Source organism: Trichoderma gamsii (genome assembly GCF_001481775.2).
Source record: "Trichoderma gamsii strain T6085 chromosome Unknown Scaffold_8.2, whole genome shotgun sequence".
Taxonomy (NCBI): Eukaryota; Fungi; Ascomycota; class Sordariomycetes; order Hypocreales; family Hypocreaceae; genus Trichoderma; species Trichoderma gamsii.
The window spans coordinates 35,457-58,902 of NW_020171345.1; the positions used below are offsets into that span (position 1 = coordinate 35,457).

A 23,446-nucleotide genomic window follows, 5' to 3' on the forward strand; every position below is an offset into this window, starting at 1 on the left:
TTGAAGACGGGGCGCGGCGGGCGTGTTACAGCGAGCTAGGAGGCTCTCTGTCTTGCTTGTTTCGGAAGAAACTCAGGAACAGAAACTCATTTTGGCGCAGGGGCGGTAATATGGTCAGACGATTAAGATTGGATGGATTTAGACAACAATCTTGCGCGGCGCCCCAGGAACCTGGAAAACACTCTCGGGTACCTGGCTACTCGATTTGAGAGATTGCTCCATGTACAATATCGTAGCCCTACAGCTTTGGATGCATTTAGCCAGGAACCAGCGCTAGCGCTAGCATTACGGAGCAATTCCATGATATATGCCCGTTGATGGAGCTGGTGACGTCTCTCGGAAAGACATAGCCGTATCTCCATGTACCTCCAGGTGTAGTACGAGGACTGTTGTACAGCTGCAGCAATTGAATCCTGCTGCTAGACATCTCGGCCTTAAAACACGCCCGCGTTCAAAAGCGTGACATTTGCCGAATATAAGGGCAGCAGTAATCCATACTATGTCGACGATGTCTAGCCTATTTTGGAAATGGAGACGCCCGTCAAGCCCCTGATGAGCCAGTGCGTATCGTGTCTGCAGCGTCTCACCAGATACCTAGGATTCCGCATCTGCCAGCTTCATTCATCCAATTAGGCACAACAGACTAACTCGGGCTGTCGCGATTACTCCATAGTGCTAGCAGCAATAGCACATCGACGTTCGTGTATGCCACAATGGGCGACAGGATATTCCGCATCTTCAACCCGAGAGGTTGGTCAGACCTGGAGGCTGGGGCTCTGATCTCCAGCCCCGATGAGCATGACTAATGTACGGAAGCATTTGCTGACGAAGAACAACAGAGCCAAAGGGCGATCCCGTCGAGAAGAGACGCGCCCAGCTGAGGCGCGCCCAGCAGTGAGTATCAGCCCTGGTACGGAGTTCTCCCCCAAAACGCCGTTGACCCTTATCTATAGATCGTATCGGGACCGGAAAGACAAGTACACCAAGGCTCTTGAGGCTGAACTAGCACGCTCTCGGAGGAATGAAGCCGGCCTGGCGTCTGAGGTTCAGCAGCTTCGTGCAAGAGTCCATTTACTGACTACTCTTCTGTCACAAAACGGCATATCCCTCCCACCTGAGTTTGCTGAGGAGATATCCCACAGTTATACCCCATATACGAATGATAGCAGCCCGGCAAATGAACAAGCGCAAACGGCTATCAGACCCCTAGAGGAGTTACAACTAGACTCTGCGAGCAAACCGGCGAACCAAAGCAGCCCTTCGAGCAGTGATGTTTTTGGTTTGCGGCATCATGGCTCAAGATTCTTCAGAAGACCGCTGCCTCCAGTGTCCACGGCCACCATAACTCTCTCAGCTGAGCCCAGTGACAAGACTCACCTTTCCGACCTTGATGTCACGACAGTTGGCATGGAGTTTGTATTGACGTATGCTTTTTCTTCCTTTTCGCACATATATATATATGTGAAGGAAATGCTAATTGCACGGTGATAAAGACTAGAAAGGCCTTGTCTGGGCCATGTACACGGAAATCCCAAAAAGCCTAGTGAACCTGGTGGTCATGCTTTGACTGCCACGGTTCAACTTCAATCCGCCCTGTCTCTGCCTCCCATTGATCCACAGAATCCCAAGCCTCCGCCGTACCAGCAAGCCCCCGCCGCTGTGCTTGATCGCTTGTTAAACCTTGCACCCACCGTAGCAGAGGATGGCGACGTGACACCGATCCAGGCGTGGCATTATATCCGGCACCAGCCTCACTTTGGCGGGTTTGAGATACAGAACCTTAACAGGCTGGCTGAAAAACTACTGGTGGCCATGAAATGCCATGGGTGAGTAAAAGAGGTTTACTTCCTCCTAACTGTGTTGGAGAATGACCGCTGAGTATTGCAATAGATTTGGCGCTGCGATTCAACCGAGCTTATTCGAATCAACTGTACGCGAAACTCTTAATCCAGTGTCTTTACTGTCATTGTGACACAAAGAACACGGAGCTGTCAAATCTTCGTCTGTTCCTGCTTTATAACTAAGCGGCGGTAATTAGTCAAAGAATGGGAAATTCTCTTTTGGAACCTGTAAGGAGAGGACGATTGAAGGAACATATATACGGACATTCCCCCGAATATGATGAAGAGCGCTGCGGTCAGTGGGGATAAAATAGTACGCATAGCCAGGTTTCCATGGATGGCCATGGTAGACCTTTTCCTTCTCTCTCTCTTTTCTCATGGACCGGTATTATATTATCCGTGATGATCCTTAATCTACAGGGTAATACCGTACCCCCCAGCAAGATTCGACGTTGAGTCCTCTGAAGTAATATACTTTCATGTTGTTTAATTCAAATATTGTTTTATAGTCAGAAAAGCGTAATTTATTACCTAGGACCTCGCAAACTCGACTTTGACTGTGGGCCTTTGGCCGGCCTGATAGAATTCTTGGTAAATGCTGTTACGTGGTATCGTCATTTTCTATGCATGTTTTAACACAGGATACATGTCTGCTTACCAAGATTCACAGCCAAAGTCGAGTTTGCGAGGTCGAACCCCAACTCGACTTTGGCTGCGGGCATCATAGAATTACAGGCACCACATACCTATTATTACTCGATCGTACGCGTTAAATGTGTATATTTACAGAAGATACCTGATTACTTACCAAGATCCGCAGCTAAAGTCGATTTTGCCGTCCGACCTCGCAAACTCGACTTTGGCTGTGGGCCCCGAAATTGGCTGCGAGCCTTGTACTGTGGGATCTTGAGTATTCAAGTACGCCTTTCATACTATAGAATAGTATTCGGAACTAAACAAGGTGCATTTCACCATATTTAAAGTCGGATTTCGCGAGGCGAAACGATATACGGCGCAAGCGATGGACGTTGAAGTTGCGAGTTGATCATCAATGCTGACTAAGCTTGACCCACAGTCTTTTACAACGCGTCTCACCGAGTTGGCCGCGTCTGGTTGACTTCTCAGCGGGGCATTTATTCAGCCTTGTTTTCATCTACATGTATCTTGTCACTCTCTAATCACCTCTTCAACCTTGTGATAGTAGTCATGTAGGGCGATATCGCAGGCCTTTTCTCGAACTGCCTGGTTATAGAGATTCTCACAACAAACTAAAAATGGCCCGGTTCTCGGTACCGACAAAGGCCAGGTTGCCTTCTTCGCTGCGTGTTGATTCTACAAACCCAGCCGTGGTAAAGAGCCTGGGCCGACTTTCCCGTGAGGCCCTCATTTCCCTGGCCATCAGCTGGCTTGACGGCGATTCTATTGCCAATGCGATACCTTACCTAGAGAGACGGGGCGACGACGATGAAATTGACTTGGATGATCTCTATCCTGCATGTGGGTCGGTCCAGGAGCTGTATGAGTACTATGCGGCAATGCAGCAGCAAAAGGGATCCAAGCGCGATGTAGCCAATCGCATACTAGAGGGGGATTGGAGGCATGGGCTATCATTATATCAGCTCGCAATGGTCGACTTCTACTATCTAGAAGAACACCCAATGTCACAAAAATGGACGGCCTACAAGATCCTGCCGCTGAAGCCTCCAACGCAAGGTGCCGACGACGAGGTCCTTCAGGTCGACGATAAAGCGTTGAATGTTCCTCGCTTCCACCCGTCAACGTTTCTACAAAGCCTCCAAGACCAAGTTTTGCCAGATATCAAGGCGCACTATCATTTTCATCGACCCAAGGATCTTCCAGTCTTGCTATTGCGCATCTTCGTTATAGAATCCCCGTACAACAGCAGCCTGGCTCTATCTGGTACTACTAATTTCACCTCGTCTCGGACGGTGTATCTCGCGTTCCCCGATGGTTCATCTCACATCTATATAACTAAATCTCAATCCAACGGCCCGACCGCTGCGGGCGAATCGAGAAGCCTCCAGAACTTGATTGTCCATGGAGTACCGAAAGCACTTTCTCGACCAAGGGAACGATATACTCTTACTCCAACAAGTCTGACAAGCAGAAATTTGGAAACGTTGTTGGATAAAAGAGGACCTGGGCGAGGAAATGCCGCTGGAGGCGGTTGGAGCGTCTACGCCTCCGAGAAAAACAAGAAATCTCCTCTTGACGCCATCCTCCCCAGCCCTCCACTTTCAAGAGACTCCTCCCTCTCTGATCAGAATCGAAAGAGGCTGAAGCCGCTAGATCAAAATCAACGCGCTGCTAAAAAAGCCAAACTAGTTGCCAAAGCGCGATTCGGTGACTCTGGCCTCGTCGCCGATGGGAAAGGCATCGAAAGGGTTGACATCTTACTCAAAGACCCTTTCCCTGCAGCCGCCGCCGCCGCCGCCGCAGAGGCCCAAGGACAAGACGAAGAGCAGACCAATGCTCCCGGAGAGCCTTCAATTTCAGCCCGGAGAAGAACAATTGATGCTGCGCTTCGCCAAGCTGCTGATGGCGACGAAGAGTTGAATGAGCCGGAGAACCCTTCACAGTGGCGGCCAACAGTCCAGGTTACATTCCAGGGGAACCACGTCTTTGCCGGTATTCGACAGCTTGTTGAAGCCGGCATTGTGGACGGTGAGCGTATGCCCGGCTGGATGACTGGTGAAGACGGCGTTACTGTGGGCGTTGTAAGGCATGGGCGGATACGGGGCAACAAGGGCTCGGGATTATGACGTGGTCTCTAACGTTCTTGTCTTTTTTTTGGATGTACTGTATACTGCTCTTTCTATGCGCTTGATACCCATTACGATGAATCATGATAGTCTAGTTTCTTTCACCAAGTCCAAAAACGCTTACTGTGTTATTCCAAGACGCCTCGCAAAGCTCCTCGATGGTTACCCCTTTAACGGCGGCAACGATTTTAGCAACTCGCTCAATGGTGCATGGTTCGTTGCGGCCTTTAACCATTGCCCCCTCTTGCCACTTCTCCTTCTTCACAATCTTGAAGCGGTCCGGCACCTCGGGCTCCTTCTTTTGGTTCTTCTGTTTCTTTGGCTGCTTTGGTTGCGGCTGAGCATCACCATTCGGAGCTGGTTGTTCTGGCTCAGGCTTTTTCTCTATCAGATATTGGTATCCAGCATGGCTGGCCCGCACTTCACACCAAGGACCATCTGTTTCGAGCATGATTCTGTCAAGAGTGACCTCTTTGACCATGGCCAGGTTTTCTTCCGTCTTGAGACTGCAGCCGTTGACACCAATATGCAGACCCAGTTCCATCAACTCCTTCATCTCTTCAATGGTGCCCGTGAAGCTGTGTACCACGCCGCCCTTTTCTAGCCTTTCGAGCTTCTCGCCAAAAGCCCCTTTCAGAAGGTCTACAAAGTCGCGATGAGCGGCTCGGGAGTGGAGAAAGAGCGGCAATTGAGGCTGCAGGGAGGCCACAACTTTCAGCTGGGCTTCAAAAGAGTGCAACTGAGCAGCTTTGCTGCAAAAGTTCAGCCGGTCATAATCAAGACCAAACTCTCCCACGGCAACCAGATGCCCTTCGCCAGACGATCTAGCATCGGCGAGGAAGGCTGTGAATCGCTCAATCACCTTTGCCGAAGTTTCTGCATCTGGCTCGCCCTGGTGTGCGGTCTCTTCTGGATCTTCAGGTTCACAGGGGGTGGTATGTTCCTCATGTCTCCCGTGGCCTCCTTTGCAAAATATGGCGCTGCTGCAGGGGTGAATGCCAGCGGTAGCGAAGCAAGTTCCAGCTAAATGGACTCGTTCAGCTTATGATCGTTACTACTAGTAAAAGGGCCTACCAACGGAATTCTTTTGCTAGCTCTAAAGAGTCTCGCGAGCTTGTGAAGTCAGAGCCCGTTACGATGAGCTTGGTACACCCCACCTCCTTGGCTCTTCCGATGACATCCTTGAGATCATCCGGATGTCGCTGAACGCCACGATGCTTGCCCCTGAATATGGGGTCGGCTAGGTTGATTCCTATCTTTACTAGCCAACATCAGCAACTGGAGGGCAACATAGTGGGGACTGGATTAGAAAGACGAAGTAATTACATCGATATATCGGGGCTTATAAGTCTCTGATCCCGGCGCTGGGCTGGGCTGCGGGGCACTCATGGTGGAAAATACCGAGACACGAGAGATGGCTGCAGTGTAATGGCGTGGTACAAGATGGCGGGCCCTCCCTAGAATCATAGACATATATACAGAATCTTCATATATGTGATATGAAGCAGCAATAGTAGTAAACTTGCGCACAACTTCCTCTCTTTCCGTTGTAAGAATCGCCTAGTTCAAAGCGTATGGCAAAATGACTTCTCAAATCTGCTTAGTAACGTGAAAACACCACATTAAAGTCTTCAGTATGGCACGTGATTCCGCGACATCGTTGAGAAACTCGATGACCAATCCACGCGCCATGGGTTCGCGTATCCACCAAAACAGACCTTGAGCTGTGACTCCGTTTCAAGTGTTTTTCAATGATGACTTAATCCTTCCCAAAAGCTTGGTACGTATCTGTTTTGAAACCCAATTCGGCTTAAGGAGATCCAATGAGGAAGTGGTTTGTTGGACCCTTTGCGCCGTTCTCGCGCTTGACTGGCCACAGAGCCACTGGAATGTGCCAGCGCGGGGCAACTTTTTTTTCAATTAAATTTTGAGCGTACCACAGCTATAGTTTACACGCTAAGAGCTGGCGTGGCGCGTGCTGGAGACGCGCCGTAGAATAAAACCGTCTGTCCCGCCGTCTGAGAAGTTCACGAGCAACTCTTTTCCTCCTCTGCAAACAAAACATCCCAAGGCCTCGATTCATTTCGAAGCCGCCAAAGCTCTGTTCGACTTCCTGCGTGTCTTGACTGATACCTGTGAGCGTCTGAGAGCCTTGAATCGTCATAGCCCTCGTCATTCTTTCTCTCCCGCACCACTTCTTCGCCATCCCACGCCGCCGCCATGTATGTGAGGAAGCGTGGTATGTATCCCCACCTGCACGCACTTTGATTGAGATTGCGTCTTTGTAAACCCTTCTAATCCATGGATAGACGGTCGTCAGGAGCGTGTCCAGTTTGACAAGATCACGGCTCGTGTTTCACGACTGTGTTACGGCTTGGACACTGACCATGTCGACCCTGTGGCCATTACCCAGAAGGTCATCTCTGGTGTCTATGGAGGCGTCACAACAGTACAGCTTGATGACCTTGTAAGTCAAGCTCTATAACCCGTAATAAAGAAGTCAAGCCGTTAACGTATAGAATAGGCTGCCGAGACTGCCGCGTACATGACCGTTACCCATCCCGACTATGCTATTCTGGCTGCCCGCATTGCCGTCTCCAACCTCCACAAACAAACCAAGAAGCAGTGGTCTGCTGTCGTCAGCGACCTGTACCACTATGTCAACCCCAAGAACAGCAAAGCCTCGCCTATGATCTCCAAAGATACATACGAGTGCGTCATGAGACACAAGGAAGAGCTTGACTCTGCCATTGTCTACGACCGAGACTTCAACTACCAATACTTCGGCTTCAAGACACTGGAGCGATCATATCTCCTGAAACTTGATGGCAAGATTGTTGAGCGACCACAGCACATGATTATGCGTGTGGCTGTTGGCGTTTGGGGAGACAACATTGAGCGTGTCCTTGAGACATACCACCTCATGTCCAGCAAGTTCTTTACCCATGCCTCCCCCACTCTCTTCAACGCTGGTACCCCGCAAGCTCAGCTGTCCTCATGCTTCCTGGTGGACATGAAGGACGACAGCATTGAGGGTATCTACGACACTTTGAAGACATGTGCCATGATTTCCAAGATGGCTGGTGGTATCGGCCTGAACGTCCACCGTATCCGTGCCACGGGCTCTTACATTGCCGGCACCAACGGTACCTCCAACGGTATCATCCCCATGCTTCGAGTCTTCAACAACACTGCCAGATACGTCGACCAGGGTGGCAACAAGCGCCCTGGAGCCTTTGCCATCTACCTCGAGCCTTGGCACGCTGATGTTTTTGAGTTCCTTGACCTCCGCAAGAACCACGGCAAGGAAGAGGTCCGTGCCCGTGACCTGTTCCTCGCTCTCTGGATCCCTGATCTGTTCATGAAGCGTGTTGAGAAGAACTTGGACTGGACTTTGATGTGCCCTAACGAATGCCCTGGCCTTGCTGACTGCTATGGCGAAGAATTCGAGGCGCTGTATGAGAAGTATGAGAAGGAAGGAAAGGGTCGCAAGACTATCCGAGCTCAGAAGCTGTGGTACTCTATCCTAGAGGCCCAGACTGAGACTGGCAACCCCTTCATGCTTTACAAGGATGCTTGCAACCGTAAGAGCAACCAGAAGAACCTGGGAACCATCCGCAGCTCCAACCTCTGCACCGAGATCATTGAGTACTCTGCCCCTGACGAGGTCGCTGTCTGCAACTTGGCCTCTTTGGCTCTCCCTGCATTTGTCGACTATAACGAAGGCTGCTATGACTTCAAGAAGCTTCACGACGTTACCAAGGTGGTTGTCCGTAACCTCAACCGCATCATCGATGTGAACTACTACCCCGTTCAGGAGGCTCGCAACAGCAACAGCCGCCACCGACCCATTGGTGTCGGTGTCCAGGGTCTTGCTGACGCTTTCCTCGCTCTGCGTCTTCCCTTCGAATCACCCGAAGCTCGCGAGTTGAACAAGCAAATCTTTGAGACTATCTACCACGCTGCCCTTGAGGCATCCATGGAGATTGCCAAGATCGAGGGTCCCTATGAGTCATTCAAGGGATCACCCGCCTCTGAAGGCATTCTCCAGTTTGACTTGTGGGACGTCAAGCCCACTGACCTCTGGGAGTGGGACTCCCTCAAGGAGCAAATCAAGGAGCACGGTATTCGCAACAGTTTGCTCGTCGCCCCCATGCCCACTGCCAGCACTTCCCAGATCCTAGGCAACAATGAATGCTTCGAGCCCTACACCTCCAACATCTACCAGCGACGTGTCCTTGCTGGCGAGTTCCAGGTTGTCAACCCCTGGCTTCTCAAGGATCTTGTCGATACTGGCCTCTGGTCCGATGCTATGAAGAACCGCATCATTGCTGAGAACGGTTCTATCCAGAACATTCCCAACATTCCCGCCGACATCAAGGCCCTGTACAAGACTGTTTGGGAGATCTCTCAGCGTCACATCGTCCAGATGTCAGCCGACCGTGGTGCTTTCATTGACCAGTCCCAGTCCTTGAACATTCACATGAAGGATCCCACAATGGGCAAGATCACCAGCATGCACTTCACTGGCTGGAAGCTTGGTCTCAAGACTGGCATGTACTACCTACGTACCCAGGCCGCGGCTGCACCTATCCAGTTCACAGTTGATCAAGAGGCACTCAAGGTTGCTGATGCCAACGTCAGCAAGGATCGTGTTCTGAAGAAGCGCGCTCCTCCTCCAGGTTCCTCCTTTTCAATGACTTCAGCCACTGCCGTTCCTAGACTTAGCAACGCTAAGAAGGACGACGTCTCTGGAAACTCATTGAGTTCTACTGGTATTCCTACTCCCACTACCACGCCTCCCCCTCTGGGCAGACCTTTGGCTTCGCCCCACAAAGCTCCTCCTATGAAGGCTGACATCGATGAAGGCGACAGCCCCAAGGTACTCCCTACGGAGCCTTCAGATGCTGTCAAGGAGGAGGAGCTGAGCAAGAAGCCCGACCAGACGGAAGACAAGAACGATAATAGCGAGGAGCGCGAGAGGGACATTTACTCGGATGCTGTTCTAGCCTGTAAGTTACCCATGACCTTATTCCTTGACGAAATACGTGTATTCTGATTCCTTTTTAGGCAGCATTGAAAACCCCGAGTCCTGCGTTATGTGCAGTGGTTAAAGAGATACCAGTCAGCCGTGATGGTGACGTGTACGAGTGCTGGAGAGAAGGGAGATGATCGCAGAGCTGATCAATTGATCGAGCATATACAACAAAACTGGCAACGGAAACGAAGATTAAATAAATGTTTTAGGGTTTGTGCATGGTGGGCGTCGGATTCAAGAGTCCGACGGAACTCACACTGGATGTTTAATGTGTTTTGGACTATTATGGATTTTTCTTACGCTTGCGACATGTTACATGTTATTTACGTTGGTAACTACGAATTTTGCGTGCTTTCTAGTGCAGTTGTTAATAGCATAGAGGCACAATATTAGAATGAAATAATGTATTCCTACGGGTTGAAGTATGTCTTATTGTATTGCTTAATGATCGTATGGCCTTAGTGCTGCCTACGTAATTCGAGTTGCATACTGCAAGGTGTTGTTGCTTGATTCAATTCATCTTCGATGTATCCTGTGTCGTCTTCATTGTGGGAAACGCCTTGTTGTGCTTAGATTAAGGTATCTTGCCTTGAAATGTCGGCTTATTAATCACAGTTACTCCAACTCTACAGTCCATGCTGAACAGATCAGGTCAGACTTTAATGTGTACTTCAAGCCCTTCCTCGGTTACTTTCCCAGAGAGAGGGCGACCGTTGTCGAACCAAAACTCTGGGTGTATTACTGTCAAGAGAACTGACATGAGAACCATGGGAATGGAGTCTAATGCGATGAAAAGACCCTCTTTTGAGGACAGGGGGCCGTTGAAACCTCCATTGAGCTCTGCAACACGCCAGCAGGACCGTATAAAAAGACAAACGGCAGCTACTGCTGTGCCTAACGTAGAAGAAGAGGAGACGTTAGACTTCGGCATAACAAGCCAGTGGAGGGATATAGCGCCGCCTACCAACAATGTATGCCAACTTCTTGTCCTCGGCAAGCTGTTTGTGTATCTTGAAGCATACTATGGCGAGGAGAAGGCAGAAAATTGCCGTGAACAAGACTTGTGTTGCGAGTCCTGCAATCATAAGATCGACGCCTATGGGGTTCGTGTCGAATATCGCGGCAAGAGAGCCTCCACAACCGATGAAACAAAGGCATATGAAGTCGCCGAGGATGAAGAGAGAGGCAAAGAGCCGAGGGCTGATGCGTGCGAGGCGGGCTGATTTGTAGTGTCTTTGCAAGGTGCTTATACCGAGATACAGGGAAGAAGACAGAAAGGTAGGGCCGAGGGTGAGGCCAATGATGTACCTAGAAAGAAGCCTTGTCAGAGCCCAAAAAAAAAAAAAAATTTATTGGCAAAATTGATGAACGATGATGGAGCTTTGGAAGCGTACATGATATATCCGTTCTTGTTGGCTCGATTATGGGAGAGTTGGACTTTGGCGACGTATCCTAGCATCTCTAAGAGGAGACCGCCCAACATGCCGGTAGCATAGCCGTAAAACCGCCAGAATTTAATGTTCAGGATGATTTGAATAGTAAAAAGAATGGTGAATAATGTGACGAAAAGAGCATTTGGCGCAAGGAGTGGTGTGAAAGATACGGCGCCGATGCCATTGGGGGGGATTTGGCTGGTGCTATTTGCGGTAGAATTCATGAGTAACATTTCATAAAACTTGTATTAGAACAAGAAGAATTAAAAAGAATACAAAAGTATGGATGAGGCATGGCAACATCAAAATACTGTTCAATTGAGTGATTCGTGCTCTTTATCTATCGCTACGGTATGTAAAATCTACCACAAAACTGCCGTCTAATCGCCGCTAAGTCTCCGCTTTGCTTCCGTCAACGTCCAAGCCACAAGTCAAGCAAACGGAATTGCTCCTTTAAAGAGCCACCACGCCCAGCTATGAATCTCCGTCTGCAAATAATATCTGTTCATTTGTACCGCGGAGACTGCTTGTTTTAAATCATGCGGCTGAAACGCGGCGCTGAGCGGGCGTCCTGCGACTTCTGTCATCGCCGCAAGATCAAATGCGATCGGGCTTTACGGGAAAAGCAAGGTCAGCCTTCCTGCTCTCCTTGTTCTTTGCGCCAAATTCAGTGTATTCTCGATGATTCGGACGATATTCGTCTCCGCAGACGGCGAAGACTAAGTAACCGCGATGGAGACGCTCAGAATCTCAATAATTCGAACCTACTACCCCCTATATATGGCGGAGAAACGCAAACGATATCCCAAGAGAGGCTTCAGCAGCCATTGTCATCCTACTTCCCGCCAGATACAGAAGATAGCATCCCCTCATCGGTGGACCAGACGCCGGACTTCTCTTTCATCAACACCCCTTTCGAACTCAGCCCGGAAAGCATTTTTTTCTTGGACCAAATCTTCATGGGCGGCGATCATGAAGGATCAACAGAGTACCATGAGCCACAAATAGCGATAGACCCCGACCTCCAGCTTCCGGTGGGAGGAGAACAGACTTCTCGTAACACTGAAGGCGGATCGTCTGCTGAAGCCTTAGCTGGCAGCGCTCATCAGAAACTCTGGGTTGAATGCAATCTTAACAAAACGACATTCGATGCCGCACTGCATGCTTACTTTGACTTGGCCGCCGTTCATCTCCCCGTGATCATGGAAGATGCTTTCTGGAAGGATTATCACGCCGGGAGATGCAGTTCTGCTCTGGTATATGCCGTTGCTTGTCGAGGAATCATTTTCACAGCTGCTTCGGATAGCTGGGACAAGCAACAATGCTTAGCCTTGAAGTTTAGACAAAGTTTCTTGGAAGCTCGACAGCAAGCAATTGGTAAATCAGTTATACGTCTCGACGATCTTGAGGCGCTGGCTATCATGACCAATTGGGTATACGATGAAGCAAGAAGCTCGCCCCTCGATACACAGTTGGGAAACCTTTTCTTAACACACGAATCACTTGTCCTTGCTGCACTACAGTCGCAGATGCAAGACTGCGATGCAGGAAATACAGACCCGCTAGGTCCGCTTGCGCGCTCAGAGGAGCGTCGTAGGCTTCTTTTCTGGCATGTGTACGGATTTGATGCGTTTCATAGCCTAGACCAGAACCTCATCTCCAGGATTCCAGATGGAGAAAATGAGGGCATATCACGAAAACTGCCGCACCATGATACCGGAAGCTATCTCGATGCCATTCTCAGCCTGGCCATTACTGCGAGAGAGATGCTGCAGGTTTTTGTGACTGTCAGCACAAAACGAAATGGAATTAAGCCTCAAGACGCAATTAATATGTATGAAAGGCTCGACCATTGGCACAATCTCGAATGCCCGGTCCATCTTCGTAGGAAGAGAAATAGTAAAGGCAAACTGATACCACCCGCTGGCAATGAGTCATCAAAGTCTAATTTCATCCAGCCATTACACTGCTCTCTCCTTTGGCTTTTGGAAATAAACTGTTACTTGCAGGTCGAAGCTTGCGTCTCTCGTTACGGTATGCGAGATGGAGGTCCCTTTGAGACAGAAATGGCTGCTCATCGAATTGAATTGGAGTCTTTGCGGGCGGTCAAGGACGGCATGGATATTTGTCAATGGATGAAACAATACTCAGCGGCAACTGGGTCAGGCAGCGCTGCCAAGAGTCATTCTCTAATTGACCTTGCACCGTTCGCCCGCGATATCTGTGCAGGCCAATGTTTTTGGATAAGTGAACGAGGCAAAATGGTGGTTCGTCATCCCACAGGTCGGCAGCGAGGAGTAAAAGCCGGAAATGATCAGAAGAAGAAAGATGCTGATGAGTATATGAAGGCTGCCAAGGAATTTCGAAGCGCCGTGGCGACAGCAACGTCGCACAGAGACACCGAACTTTTGTTGGAGCGGCTAGACAAGGAGATTGCTTCGTTTGAGGATCTTCTGGCTCAGTAGTCGCTTGCCAAGGATCTAGGCTGTATTTTAGTGTCTGTATAGTAAGAAGGAAATGATCGTATAGCCGAAGAATACTAGAGAAAATGAGGCCAGTGATTCTATTTTGCTGAGTGGCCAGGCAATGAGCAACGAGGAGGGCCTGAAAGTAGCATCGTGTAGCATGTTAATCAGGTAGCATTGTTGTTCAACATCAGTAGTGGCTCAAGGTTTTGAATACTTGACATCCAATAGAAGGCCAAATATTGCTCACGCATTGAAAGGTGACGTAGGCCTGATTTGTCCTGCTTGAGTCTATGACTGCAGTGACCAACATGATGAGGTCAGCCAGACGAAATAGGACCAGGATGAGTGAAGTAGAGTCTCGGAACAATGCCGTCGAGTACTTTGATAGATGGGTGGCATAGCATAGGAAGCAAGCATAGGCAATGCCTCATCCAATCCGTGCTCCTACTGCAACTAGCCACTTGGCAAAACGCGTGGTCCTGATTCAAAACTATTGTGTGAGCGAATCACGGAGATGCAAGCTAGAGTTACTCCAATGTCCGATCTTGACTGCCCGGACCGATGATGCTGGGGTGGGGTCCGCTTAGTTTCTAGTTTTTTGTTTCCAATGGAGGCCTGTTGGCAGGATTGGATTGGATGATCCGAGGTTGATATGAGACATGCTTGTATCCTGCGTAAAGATGGAGTATGGCACTGCAGAAGACGATACTGAGAGAGCTAAGCGATTATCCAAAAGACGAAAAAAGCATTGGATTCGCTGGGACAATCATGAACTTCATGTACATCTAGTCGGAAGAGAAAATTCAGCGTCAAGAAGCGTAGAATTACAACTATCGGATCCTTGCGAGATGGAGGGGAGGGAGGGCACCTTGATCGCTGGTGGCGCCGCTAGTTGCCACCTGCTAGGGTGCACGTTTTCTAGCTAAAATGAGCTAAAATGCACCGCCAGTGCCTAAGAGCAGTCAATCCAGCTGGGCCGACGCGATCAACCAGCCGCTTTTAGCAGTCCCAGCCACGCATCGTCGGCAGTCTTCAGCTCTGCCAGGGTCGGACAATAGCTGCTAAACGCCAGACTAGCGGGTGCTGCTAAAGTAGCATGCGGTGGATGATGCCGTCATTCCGACTTGCACATACTGTAGCTCCTGGTCTCTGAAAGCCGAGCACAGGTGCCCAAATCAAGACTTGAGCTTGCCTCTGAGATCGTACGATATGCAAGGGGACAAGGCGGTAGGAGAGGCAATGCGAGTACCAACAGCAACAAGCTTGCAAGTGCTCTGAGAAATACAGCCGCGCACGCTGGCGATTCGATTCTTCTTTGATGTGTCGTGACAGTCCCCACCAACAGCTACTCCATACCTCATCTTCTGAAAACATCCAAATTGGACTCAACAAGCGCTGTCTTACCCTTCACTGCTTGCGCATCTAGGCAGACTTGAGCAACGTTCAAGATGCTCGAGCGCGTACCGCCAGATAGCAGATGAGCGCACCCGTCTATGATACTGCTAACACACTCGCTTTATCGTATCCTGCATGGCCCAGTAACCGATCTGTATTCGAAAGAGGGCGTCGCACAGACCTCGTCACTCCGCTCACCCCTGGCAGCAAGAATCGCAGCTTCTGCTGTTAATGACGTTGATCAAGCCAATCTGCCAGCTGGCGAGTGCCGAGAGGTTCAGGTGACGGCAGGCACTACAAATCAGGTACATGGAAAAGGGCGGCAAGTCAAAGGCAGGGCGAGGTACCTCCTACCTGCAGGTGCTCTACTCTTTCCCGACTTCTTAAAGCTCCAGGCCCTCCTCACCGGCTCAGCTCTTGCCAGGTGTTTGGGCTCTCTTTCTGCCACTGCCTCTCGCACATTCATCTCCTCCATCTCTGCCCTCCTCAGCTCTCTCAGTACTTCCCTCATCCACGATCACGGCTTTCAGTCAATTCACCAAGAGTTCAGCTCTTCCAAGTCGCCTCGTCGCCTCGTCGCCCTATCGCCACTCTTTGTTCTTTGTTTGCCTCGTCTTTCGTTGCGCATCTGTATCGCCCAGGTTGGTCCACTTCGCCTATCTCGCCCTTTCTCTCCAAGCATTCTCTGCGTCTTCTTCCTCTTCCCGTCTCTCTCGCGAATCTCTCCCCAAGTTCCCGAGCATCTACAGCGCTGGGTGACTTTGTTGCTTGTTTGAGGGAACACCGTAATTTCTTCATAGCCCACCTCACCACCCGTTCATCTCCTCGATCAAGTCGTACAAAACCCCTTGTACGGCCTGTCACAAAGGCTTGAGGTGCTTCTCTGTCTGCCTCTGTCTGCCAATAGTCTACCCTTCTTCCTTCACGGCCTTTGTTCTCCCCTCTTTGATTAAAACCTGCCATCAGTCGTCGATAATCCGCCACTTTTCAACTCTTCGATCTTTTTTTTTTGGTGGTTACTGCCAATCTTGATTTTTGCACGTTCTGAACGGTCGCTCCTTTCATCGCGCTACACACACAATCACTTCAAGTTATCTTTACTGACAGCCACTTCTCCATCAACAGAACATCAGTTCGAAATTTTGACAACATCAACGCCAAGATGAAGTCCGTCGTTATCGCTCTTTGCACCTTCGCGGCAGCCGCTGCCGCTCAGGGCTCGCCCAATCTTGCTGCCTGCGGTGTGAGTAATCATATTCGCATCTCCTTTTGCCATTTGAAGCGTTACTGACCTTTCTCCAGCAAACCTGCGCCACTAACATGCTGGATGCCGACAAAGCTGATGAGCTGGGCTGCAAGCAGAATGACCTGAAGTGCCTCTGTGCCAACAAAAACTTCCTTTACGGCCTCCGAGACTGCTCTGCAGCTATTTGCTCGGCTGAGGATGCCAGACAGGTTGTTGAGTACGGCATCAGCATATGTGCTTCTAAGTCGCCTTCACCACCTGTCTTAAGGTATTTCTGCTCACATTCGTCACAGCGGCCGGTGTTGCGATTCAGACAAGTTCTGGAGGCGGAAATGGCGGTGCTAGCAACACTGGAAGTGCATCTGGCTCCCTTGTTAGCGGTGCATCGACAACTGTCACCGCTGTTTTGACTGATTCTGCTGCCGTAAGTTCTTCATCTCCTGCTATCACGTTTCCTTTACCCATCTTTGTCAGTAGTAAACCGCAGAGAGCAGCACTGACGGTGAACAGGCATCTGGCAAAGTATCCACAATCTTCAGCACTCTCACTTCTGATGGTGAGACCATTACTACTGGTATCGCCACCACCACTGTCAGCAACCTGAGCGGAGGAAGTGCCAGCAGTGGTACTGGTGCTTCTGGTCAAATTTCTACCATCGCCACCACAGTCACCGAATCTGACGGCAGTGTTGAGACAAAAACCAGCGAGGTGACTTTGTCTGGCTCTGCCACTGCCACGGGTACTGGCGCGCACCAGACCGAGAGTGTCGTCTTGAGCACCGTGACTTCCGATGGTTCTGCTGTCGTCAAGACTCTGACCACGCTTCACAAAACGACTGGCGAGACTGAAAGCGCTTCAGCCACTGAGACCGAAACTGTCACGAAGCCTGAGTCCAGCTCCTCTGAGAGCGAAGCCACTGCAACTGATACTGGCAGCTCAAGCGCTTCCACCACCTCCACCAGCACAGGCGCCGGTGTAAGTTTTGGCTCCCCATACATTGGTATCCCTTATTTTCTAACTTGATTTTGTGCAGGTTCCTCAGAAGACCGCTGGCCCCGTTGGCATCATTGCTGCCGCCGGCCTTGCCATGCTCATGCTCTAATTTCCTGATGGCCCTTTTTGATGTTTCGCGTTGCACATGTTTGATATATAATACCCTATCATTGTCTCATAATCCTCGACTTACTAAACATCTTTCACGCTCGGCGTGGGAATTTGGCGCTGAGTCAATCTCTCATGACAAGGAAAAATAGGAACAAGGTGAATGGACATGAAATGGGAAGATTAATGAGGGTTAATGACTCATATGGTTTATCATTGATTTTTCTTTTTTAATTGGGCCATGAGAAATATATCAAAGATTCGGTAATTAATTGCTGGCAATGAACCAGAGCAATTTGGTATGGAAAAGATGAATGAATGAGGTTCAGGGTCAGGGCGAATCGGAATGCAGTTTTTACTTCCCTGTGGGACGAGAGAGTCTTTAGACTATCGTTTTCCTTGCCATGATATGGCACCCCGATCTGGCATTGCCTAGATAAACGGGCTGGATCTCTTGCTCTCATATACAGGACATTAATAAATAATTTTGGTGCAACTTGCAATAACATTACGTGTCATACACTTGAAACATCGACATGTATCTGATGAGTACCTAGATTAAGCTAAGGCAAAGTAGTATTGTAGATGCACAGTGAGATGGAATATCAGTTATTGTATAGTTGTATAATTACTATCTAAAGCTTGAGTCATGGTATTCCCAGTTGCATCTTTATTCCCATAAAATTATATGCTGCCAGCTCGCAACCCAAACGCCAGAATATGCAGAGTACACCAATGCGTGACTAAAGAAAGATGTCGAGTGTCTAGAAGAAAGAAGCGGTGGTAGCCTTAGTAGACGCGGTCGCCAATTTGGCTCCTCCAGCTCTTGGCACGCTCAAATCCATTTTCATGGGTCTGGTAATCGGCAAATGTTTGCATGACCTCCTCCTGCGAGTTGAGAACGAAGGGACCATATTGTACGACAGGCTGGTCAAGGGGAGTGCCCGCAATGACAACTTGGGATCAAATGTTAGCACGAAATGGCCTTTGAACTGCAAGAGTCAAGAATTAAAAGGAAGGAGTGAAACTTACAGACTCGAGCGTCCTTTGTGGCGCTGGCCTCGGTTGAAAGTTGAATTACATCACCCTCCTGCTTGAAGAAGACGTTGTCATACTGCTCGGCCTTTTTGGCCTCTGCTCCCTCACCAACAGTGACGTCTCCGTCAAGAACGTAGGCAAAGGCGTTCCACCCCCGAGGAAGAGCCTGGGTGACTGTTGCGCCGGGCCGTAGCTGGAAGTCAAGCAACCACACGGGCGTATAAGCCAGCTCCTTGACGGAGTCGACGCCGTGACTCTGGCCCGAGATGACTTTAACAGTGACGCGCCCTTCGTCGACCTCGGCCTTGGGAATCTCGGCGGCGCGCAGATCGCGGTAGCGCGGCTCGCAGTACTTGAGCTTCTTGGGCAGGTCGACCCATAGCTGGAGGCCGACGGTTTGGCCGCCGTCGGTTTGCTTGCGGGGCATCTCGGCGTGGACGATGCCGCGGCCGGCGGTCATGAACTGGAGGTCGCCTGGGTAGAGGGTGCCGGAGTTGCCGGCGAAGTCTTCGTGGTCGACGACGCCTTCGAGGAGGTATGTGATTGTTTCTTGGCCGCGGTGGGGGCTTGGATGGCTGTCAGTTTTTTTGGTTTCATCATATGAGATTTGAAAGGTTGCTTACTGGTCGGGAAAGCCAGCGTTTGCAGAGGCAAAGTGATCAAGCATCAGGAACGGGCTGAAATTGCGCTGCTGTTGTGTGCCGATGGATCGTCGGACGCGAGCGCCAGCGCCTTCGGCCTGTTCAATGGCATGAACGATCTTGGCGACGGCTCGACGGGTGGACATTTCGGTGACTGTGAGGTGTTGCTCTGGTGTGGGGAAGTGGTTTTCTGGGATTGCTTCAGAAGCAGCTGCTGTCTCGTTCAATGCGGTAGTAGCAGGGGGTTTGCTGAAGAGGTCGCTGTAGTGGTTTGGCACTGAAGATTTCGCAAGATTCACAAAATCGGAGAAGCTTTCGCGGTATTGGTATAAGAGCGTAGACGACAATCCAATGAGAATTGCAATGATGATTTGGAAAACCTTCATGAGAAAGGGAGTAAAGGCTAAGGGGCTGTCTCTTTATAGAACGATCTCAAAAAGCTAAAAATAAGAATCAATGGGAGGGTTATCTAAAGAGCTTTAAAGAAATGTTGAGAAGTTTCTGATTCCAGCCAAAAAGTCGCATTATACAAGCTTATATCATCAACACTTAAGCTGCCGCAAGCACTGCCGCAGAGCTTCTTCCCGCGATCAATTAATGTTTGCAAGCTTGGGCCCACAATTAGTCACTTTTACATCAGCAGCGGCCAAAGACATTAACAATGTTGCCTTTGAGCCCCACTTTAACTTCAAAAATCCACATTCCACATTAAGCAATTGTTACTCAGCGTTTGATGTCCCTCTTGAATTTGCTAAAGATGTCTACGTACCACAGACGTGTTTCAGATAACATCACATGATCACCTCTGCAAGTAGGACGGTTGTGAGACGGCGTTGAGTGTGAGTGTTCAATTTCATCAAAAACAAACTCCCATTGGTATTCTACCCTTTTCGCGTCCTTCCATATAAGTGCCCATACATCAAAACAAAGAAGAGTTAATGTCCCGTAGGAAAAAAAAAAAAGAAGAAAAGAAAAGAATTTCCTCTCCACAGGCACATCAATCTCCAACCACCATCTCTTCCCAATCCTAGCTAAAAATTCCCAATTCTCAGAGATAGCATTGTAAATACTGAAAAGGGTGAGAGAGATGTTGAATGATTGATATGGCCTGTTGGAATAGGCAACCAAAAGAAAACGTAGTGTGAAGAATAAGCGTCAGAGCTTGGCCACCGGGTAAAAGAAAAGTGACGACAGTGAAACCCGCCGTAGATGATCCGTCTTGAAAAGGGACGCGGTATCAGCCCACTTTCCTGGTACTTTTCATCGAAAACTCGCGTTTCGAATGTATGAAGTTTACGCGACAGAGAGCGCAGACACGATGCCGACAAGTAGCTGGAGAAGAAGAGGAAAGACAAATGAAATGAGAGCTGGTCAAGTCATCAGAGAATGTGTGCGCTTTTTCGCTCTATGGTCCGCTCCCATCAAGTCGTCTACTGGTTGATCTTCTCCTTGGTAGAATCGGCAGCTTCGCCCTTCTTGACAGCAACAAAGCTGCTCAGCCAAGCCAGCGTCTCGTTGCTAACAACAAAGGCCGTGGAGACGGCAGCCTTGCCCTGAGCCACTACGCCCTGCTGCTCAAGCTTCTTAAGCTCGGAAGCGTAGACCTGGAAGACGTGCTCCTTGCCCTCGAGTCCCTTTTGGTAAGGGAGCAGAATCAATCCACGGGTATCGTTGTAGAGGTCATTGGTGGGCTTCTTGATGATGGGGAAGCGCTCTTCGATGCGGTCCAGGGTCTTGTCGCCAAAGGAGTCGGCCTTTTGGACATAGGGTGAGACGAGGCCAAGGGGTCTAGAAAAGTAGGGGATGATGGGGGCGGCAAAAGTCTGGTACGCTGAGTCGCCGAGCTTGAGCGATCTCTGAGCGTACTCGTTGGCCGCGACGGTGTGGACGCCATCGCTGACTAGGGGGAATGAGAGCAGGTGCTATAGAACGGATTATTAATACCTGGGCGAGATACGATGCCAATTCACTCTGCAATTGCGCGAGATCAAAGAAGTAAATGTCCATTGCGTGCATACCTGGAGGAAAGCGGATTGGACATGGCTGGCCACGTCGCCGTTGACTTGGGGGGCAGGCATTGCGATGTTAGGATAAGCTGTTTAAGCTGTTTACTTGGTGTTGTAGGTGGAGATTGCAGGTGAGAGACAGCACAAGGCGAGCGGCGCGATATTCAGGGTGCTTTTGAAGAGAAGAGAAAATACGTAGGCTGGAGACGACGAGCCAATGCTCCGATAAACACAAGAAGCAAGGGATGAGAGCAGGTATGAGAAAAAGAAGGGAAGAAAACAAAAAAAAAAAGAGCCAGGAGTGAGCAGCAGCTACAGCAGTAGATAAGGACGGGGCAGACGGGCAACTTTGTACTGTAGCGGCGAGCATTCCCCAAGCCAAGGGTGCCCACGGTCTGAGCCATGGCTGGCACGCCACCCCGGATGATGTATTGATAACGCAGCGCCGCGCAGGCCAGATACTTGCGATACCTGGCCCTGCCGCCGCAGCGCCCTCCCGCGAACGGTACTGGTACGTACACGACATGCACGAGCAGCAAAAAGGCATGTGAAAGCGGCGAAACAGCTCTAGCAGCGCTGGCGGGTCTTTTTCGCTGTGCTGTGCAGGACTGGAGACGCTTCTGTGAGGCTTGCAGCGTGGAGCGGCTGCGCGATTGGCTCACTAGCCACACCTCGCCTGGCATGGGGTCCCCAGTCTAACTTTTGGCCGACATGTGAAAGCGCTTTTTCGCTGCAGCCAGCTGCTGTTCTGAGCCAACCGCAGCAGCACGAAGGTTTTTTTGGTTTATTACATTTTCCCTCTTTTTTTTGCTTTTTGCTGCGGTCCCCTTCTTAGCGGCTCGTCCGGGTAAATCGTACCGACCATCTGTGTGCTGTTTAGTCTGCTCGGTTTTGGACAAAGGGGAGCGCTTCTCCTCAGAAGCGAATTTAGTCCAATGGACGCTCCGTCTCGCACACACACTCGGACTGCATTTGCATGCATCGCATTACATGCTATATTGCATTAGAGGCGCTGGGAGTTGCTCGTTGATGCGGAGCAAGCGCGGAGCAGGCGTCGTTTCCGCCTGTGCAGATAAAATCCCGTATCGTCCGGAATTGCGACATCTCGCACTTGTTGCGGTGTGCGCCAAGCGTCTGATCCGTCATCCGGTGTTGGCGCTATCTCTACTCGAGCTGTGCTGGGGAGACTGACTGATTCAAGCACATGCATCTGTATCCTACATACATACATGGGCCTCATCCGCCTTATCGCCTGGGATCGATAATCAGTCAGCTAGTGCATCCCATGCCCGAGAATGCTTGCGGCATCGGCACGTTGGCGGGTCGTGTTTGCTGGGAGAGAGCTCCTCTGGATATCGATGTTCATACTGTCCTTATCTATCAGCATTCAAGCATTCATCCAGATATGTACATGCACATTCAGATGCACACGAGCTCAATACCCATATATTGACTCCATCCTCTCGTGCGTCACATCTCACTTCAGATCAGGTGTGCCTTTTTTTAGGCAGCACGCACGATTCATGGCTAGCTCGTGGACAACAAAAGGATAAAACCTCTACCCATTGCAAAGACGGAGACGAAAAACAGCCGGCCATGGGGCGATTCTGAGCCGACTTCAGTCCACACACATGTTTGACAGCGTGAGCGCCAAGGCTACCCTGCCATGCTACCATTGTCCCCCTTATTAGGTTTATACCTAGGCAGGTATGCTTACTTTGCCTCGTATCTCTCGGCATCAGATGAAAGATAGATAGCAAAGAGGAGAGGAGAGGAGAGGAGAGAGGCAGGACCCCTGGAAGCTCACCATCACGTGTAGAAAGACGGCTTGATGTTGCATCCCTTGGCAACTTTTTGCCCACGCCAGAGGACTGGGAGGCACGTTGTCCCTCTCTTCTCTATGCCCGGGCGTTCGGCCACGCTGGTGATTGGCCAGCCTGTTGGTCCATTGGCCAAAAAGGATCGGCGCGAAGCTGCGCAGCGAAGACTGTCTTACAGTAGCACCGTAGTATTGCATATTTGGGACACTCGGGTAGCATATTCCGCGCTCCGTATTATTTCGAGAGTTTGTTCTCTTTGCTAGTATGAGAGGAGCGCGCCGATCGGGCTTTTGGATCAGGGTTTTGCAAAAGGCCGTCACGGCAGGCCAAGCCAAGGACAAATTAAGTTTGCAGGTCGGAAGTTTGATCGATCCACGTCTGGTGCTAGTACCCGCACCCTTGCTTGGTGTTTGTCCCTTTTTTTGTGGATAGCTTCAGTGCACCAGCCACAATCACATGCCAGAGGGATTTGGATTCTCTTGCCCCCTCGAAAATGTCTTGTTTGACCTCATCGTTTGTTTACTTGTCATGCTAGACACGGGTCTTGCTGGCTTGGCATTTTCTTTTATTTTCAGTCTTATTTAGGAGGCTCACGTGTATATAGCTTCCACAGTTCTATGACAAAATCTTTGTGTC

The 23,446-nt window shown here is 50.0% G+C and overlaps 9 protein-coding genes across 9 annotated transcripts; 5 read left to right on the forward strand and 4 right to left on the reverse strand.

Annotated features, from left to right (window-relative positions):
- Positions 1-713: 713 nt before the first annotated feature.
- On the forward strand, positions 714-1,830 carry TGAM01_v202997 (hypothetical protein; the record flags this gene model as incomplete). Its single annotated transcript, XM_018802353.1, has 4 exons — positions 714-750; positions 840-894; positions 954-1,424; positions 1,494-1,830. 4 exons carry the CDS (start codon positions 714-716, stop codon positions 1,828-1,830), a joined length of 900 nt encoding a protein of 299 aa, XP_018664271.1.
- Positions 1,831-3,115: 1,285 nt separating this feature from the next.
- TGAM01_v202998 (hypothetical protein) lies at positions 3,116-4,624 on the forward strand (the record flags this gene model as incomplete). The annotated part of the gene is made up of 1 exon (XM_018802354.1): positions 3,116-4,624. The coding sequence occupies one exon, from the start codon at positions 3,116-3,118 to the stop codon at positions 4,622-4,624; it is 1,509 nt and encodes a 502-aa protein (XP_018664272.1).
- A 91-nt stretch (positions 4,625-4,715) lies between these two features.
- On the reverse strand, positions 4,716-6,013 carry TGAM01_v202999 (hypothetical protein; the record flags this gene model as incomplete). The annotated part of the gene is made up of 3 exons (XM_018802355.1): positions 4,716-5,647; positions 5,703-5,880; positions 5,951-6,013. The coding sequence occupies 3 exons, from the start codon at positions 6,011-6,013 to the stop codon at positions 4,716-4,718; spliced, it is 1,173 nt and encodes a 390-aa protein (XP_018664273.1).
- Positions 6,014-6,844: 831 nt separating this feature from the next.
- TGAM01_v203000 (ribonucleoside-diphosphate reductase large chain) lies at positions 6,845-9,738 on the forward strand (the record flags this gene model as incomplete). Its single annotated transcript, XM_018802356.1, has 4 exons — positions 6,845-6,863; positions 6,934-7,091; positions 7,149-9,636; positions 9,695-9,738. The coding sequence occupies 4 exons, from the start codon at positions 6,845-6,847 to the stop codon at positions 9,736-9,738; spliced, it is 2,709 nt and encodes a 902-aa protein (XP_018664274.1).
- A 576-nt stretch (positions 9,739-10,314) lies between these two features.
- TGAM01_v203001 (hypothetical protein) lies at positions 10,315-11,319 on the reverse strand (the record flags this gene model as incomplete). Its single annotated transcript, XM_018802357.1, has 3 exons — positions 10,315-10,502; positions 10,627-10,970; positions 11,057-11,319. The coding sequence occupies 3 exons, from the start codon at positions 11,317-11,319 to the stop codon at positions 10,315-10,317; spliced, it is 795 nt and encodes a 264-aa protein (XP_018664275.1).
- A 315-nt stretch (positions 11,320-11,634) lies between these two features.
- TGAM01_v203002 (hypothetical protein) lies at positions 11,635-13,560 on the forward strand (the record flags this gene model as incomplete). Its single annotated transcript, XM_018802358.1, has 1 exon — positions 11,635-13,560. One exon carries the CDS (start codon positions 11,635-11,637, stop codon positions 13,558-13,560), a length of 1,926 nt encoding a protein of 641 aa, XP_018664276.1.
- Positions 13,561-16,120: 2,560 nt separating this feature from the next.
- On the forward strand, positions 16,121-17,306 carry TGAM01_v203003 (hypothetical protein; the record flags this gene model as incomplete). The annotated part of the gene is made up of 5 exons (XM_018802359.1): positions 16,121-16,201; positions 16,261-16,438; positions 16,498-16,628; positions 16,715-17,179; positions 17,238-17,306. 5 exons carry the CDS (start codon positions 16,121-16,123, stop codon positions 17,304-17,306), a joined length of 924 nt encoding a protein of 307 aa, XP_018664277.1.
- A 788-nt stretch (positions 17,307-18,094) lies between these two features.
- On the reverse strand, positions 18,095-19,370 carry TGAM01_v203004 (pirin (iron-binding nuclear protein); the record flags this gene model as incomplete). The annotated part of the gene is made up of 3 exons (XM_018802360.1): positions 18,095-18,261; positions 18,338-18,909; positions 18,967-19,370. The coding sequence occupies 3 exons, from the start codon at positions 19,368-19,370 to the stop codon at positions 18,095-18,097; spliced, it is 1,143 nt and encodes a 380-aa protein (XP_018664278.1).
- A 1,044-nt stretch (positions 19,371-20,414) lies between these two features.
- On the reverse strand, positions 20,415-21,062 carry TGAM01_v203005 (hypothetical protein; the record flags this gene model as incomplete). The annotated part of the gene is made up of 2 exons (XM_018802361.1): positions 20,415-20,906; positions 21,003-21,062. 2 exons carry the CDS (start codon positions 21,060-21,062, stop codon positions 20,415-20,417), a joined length of 552 nt encoding a protein of 183 aa, XP_018664279.1.
- Between the last annotated feature and the right edge of the window lie 2,384 nt (positions 21,063-23,446).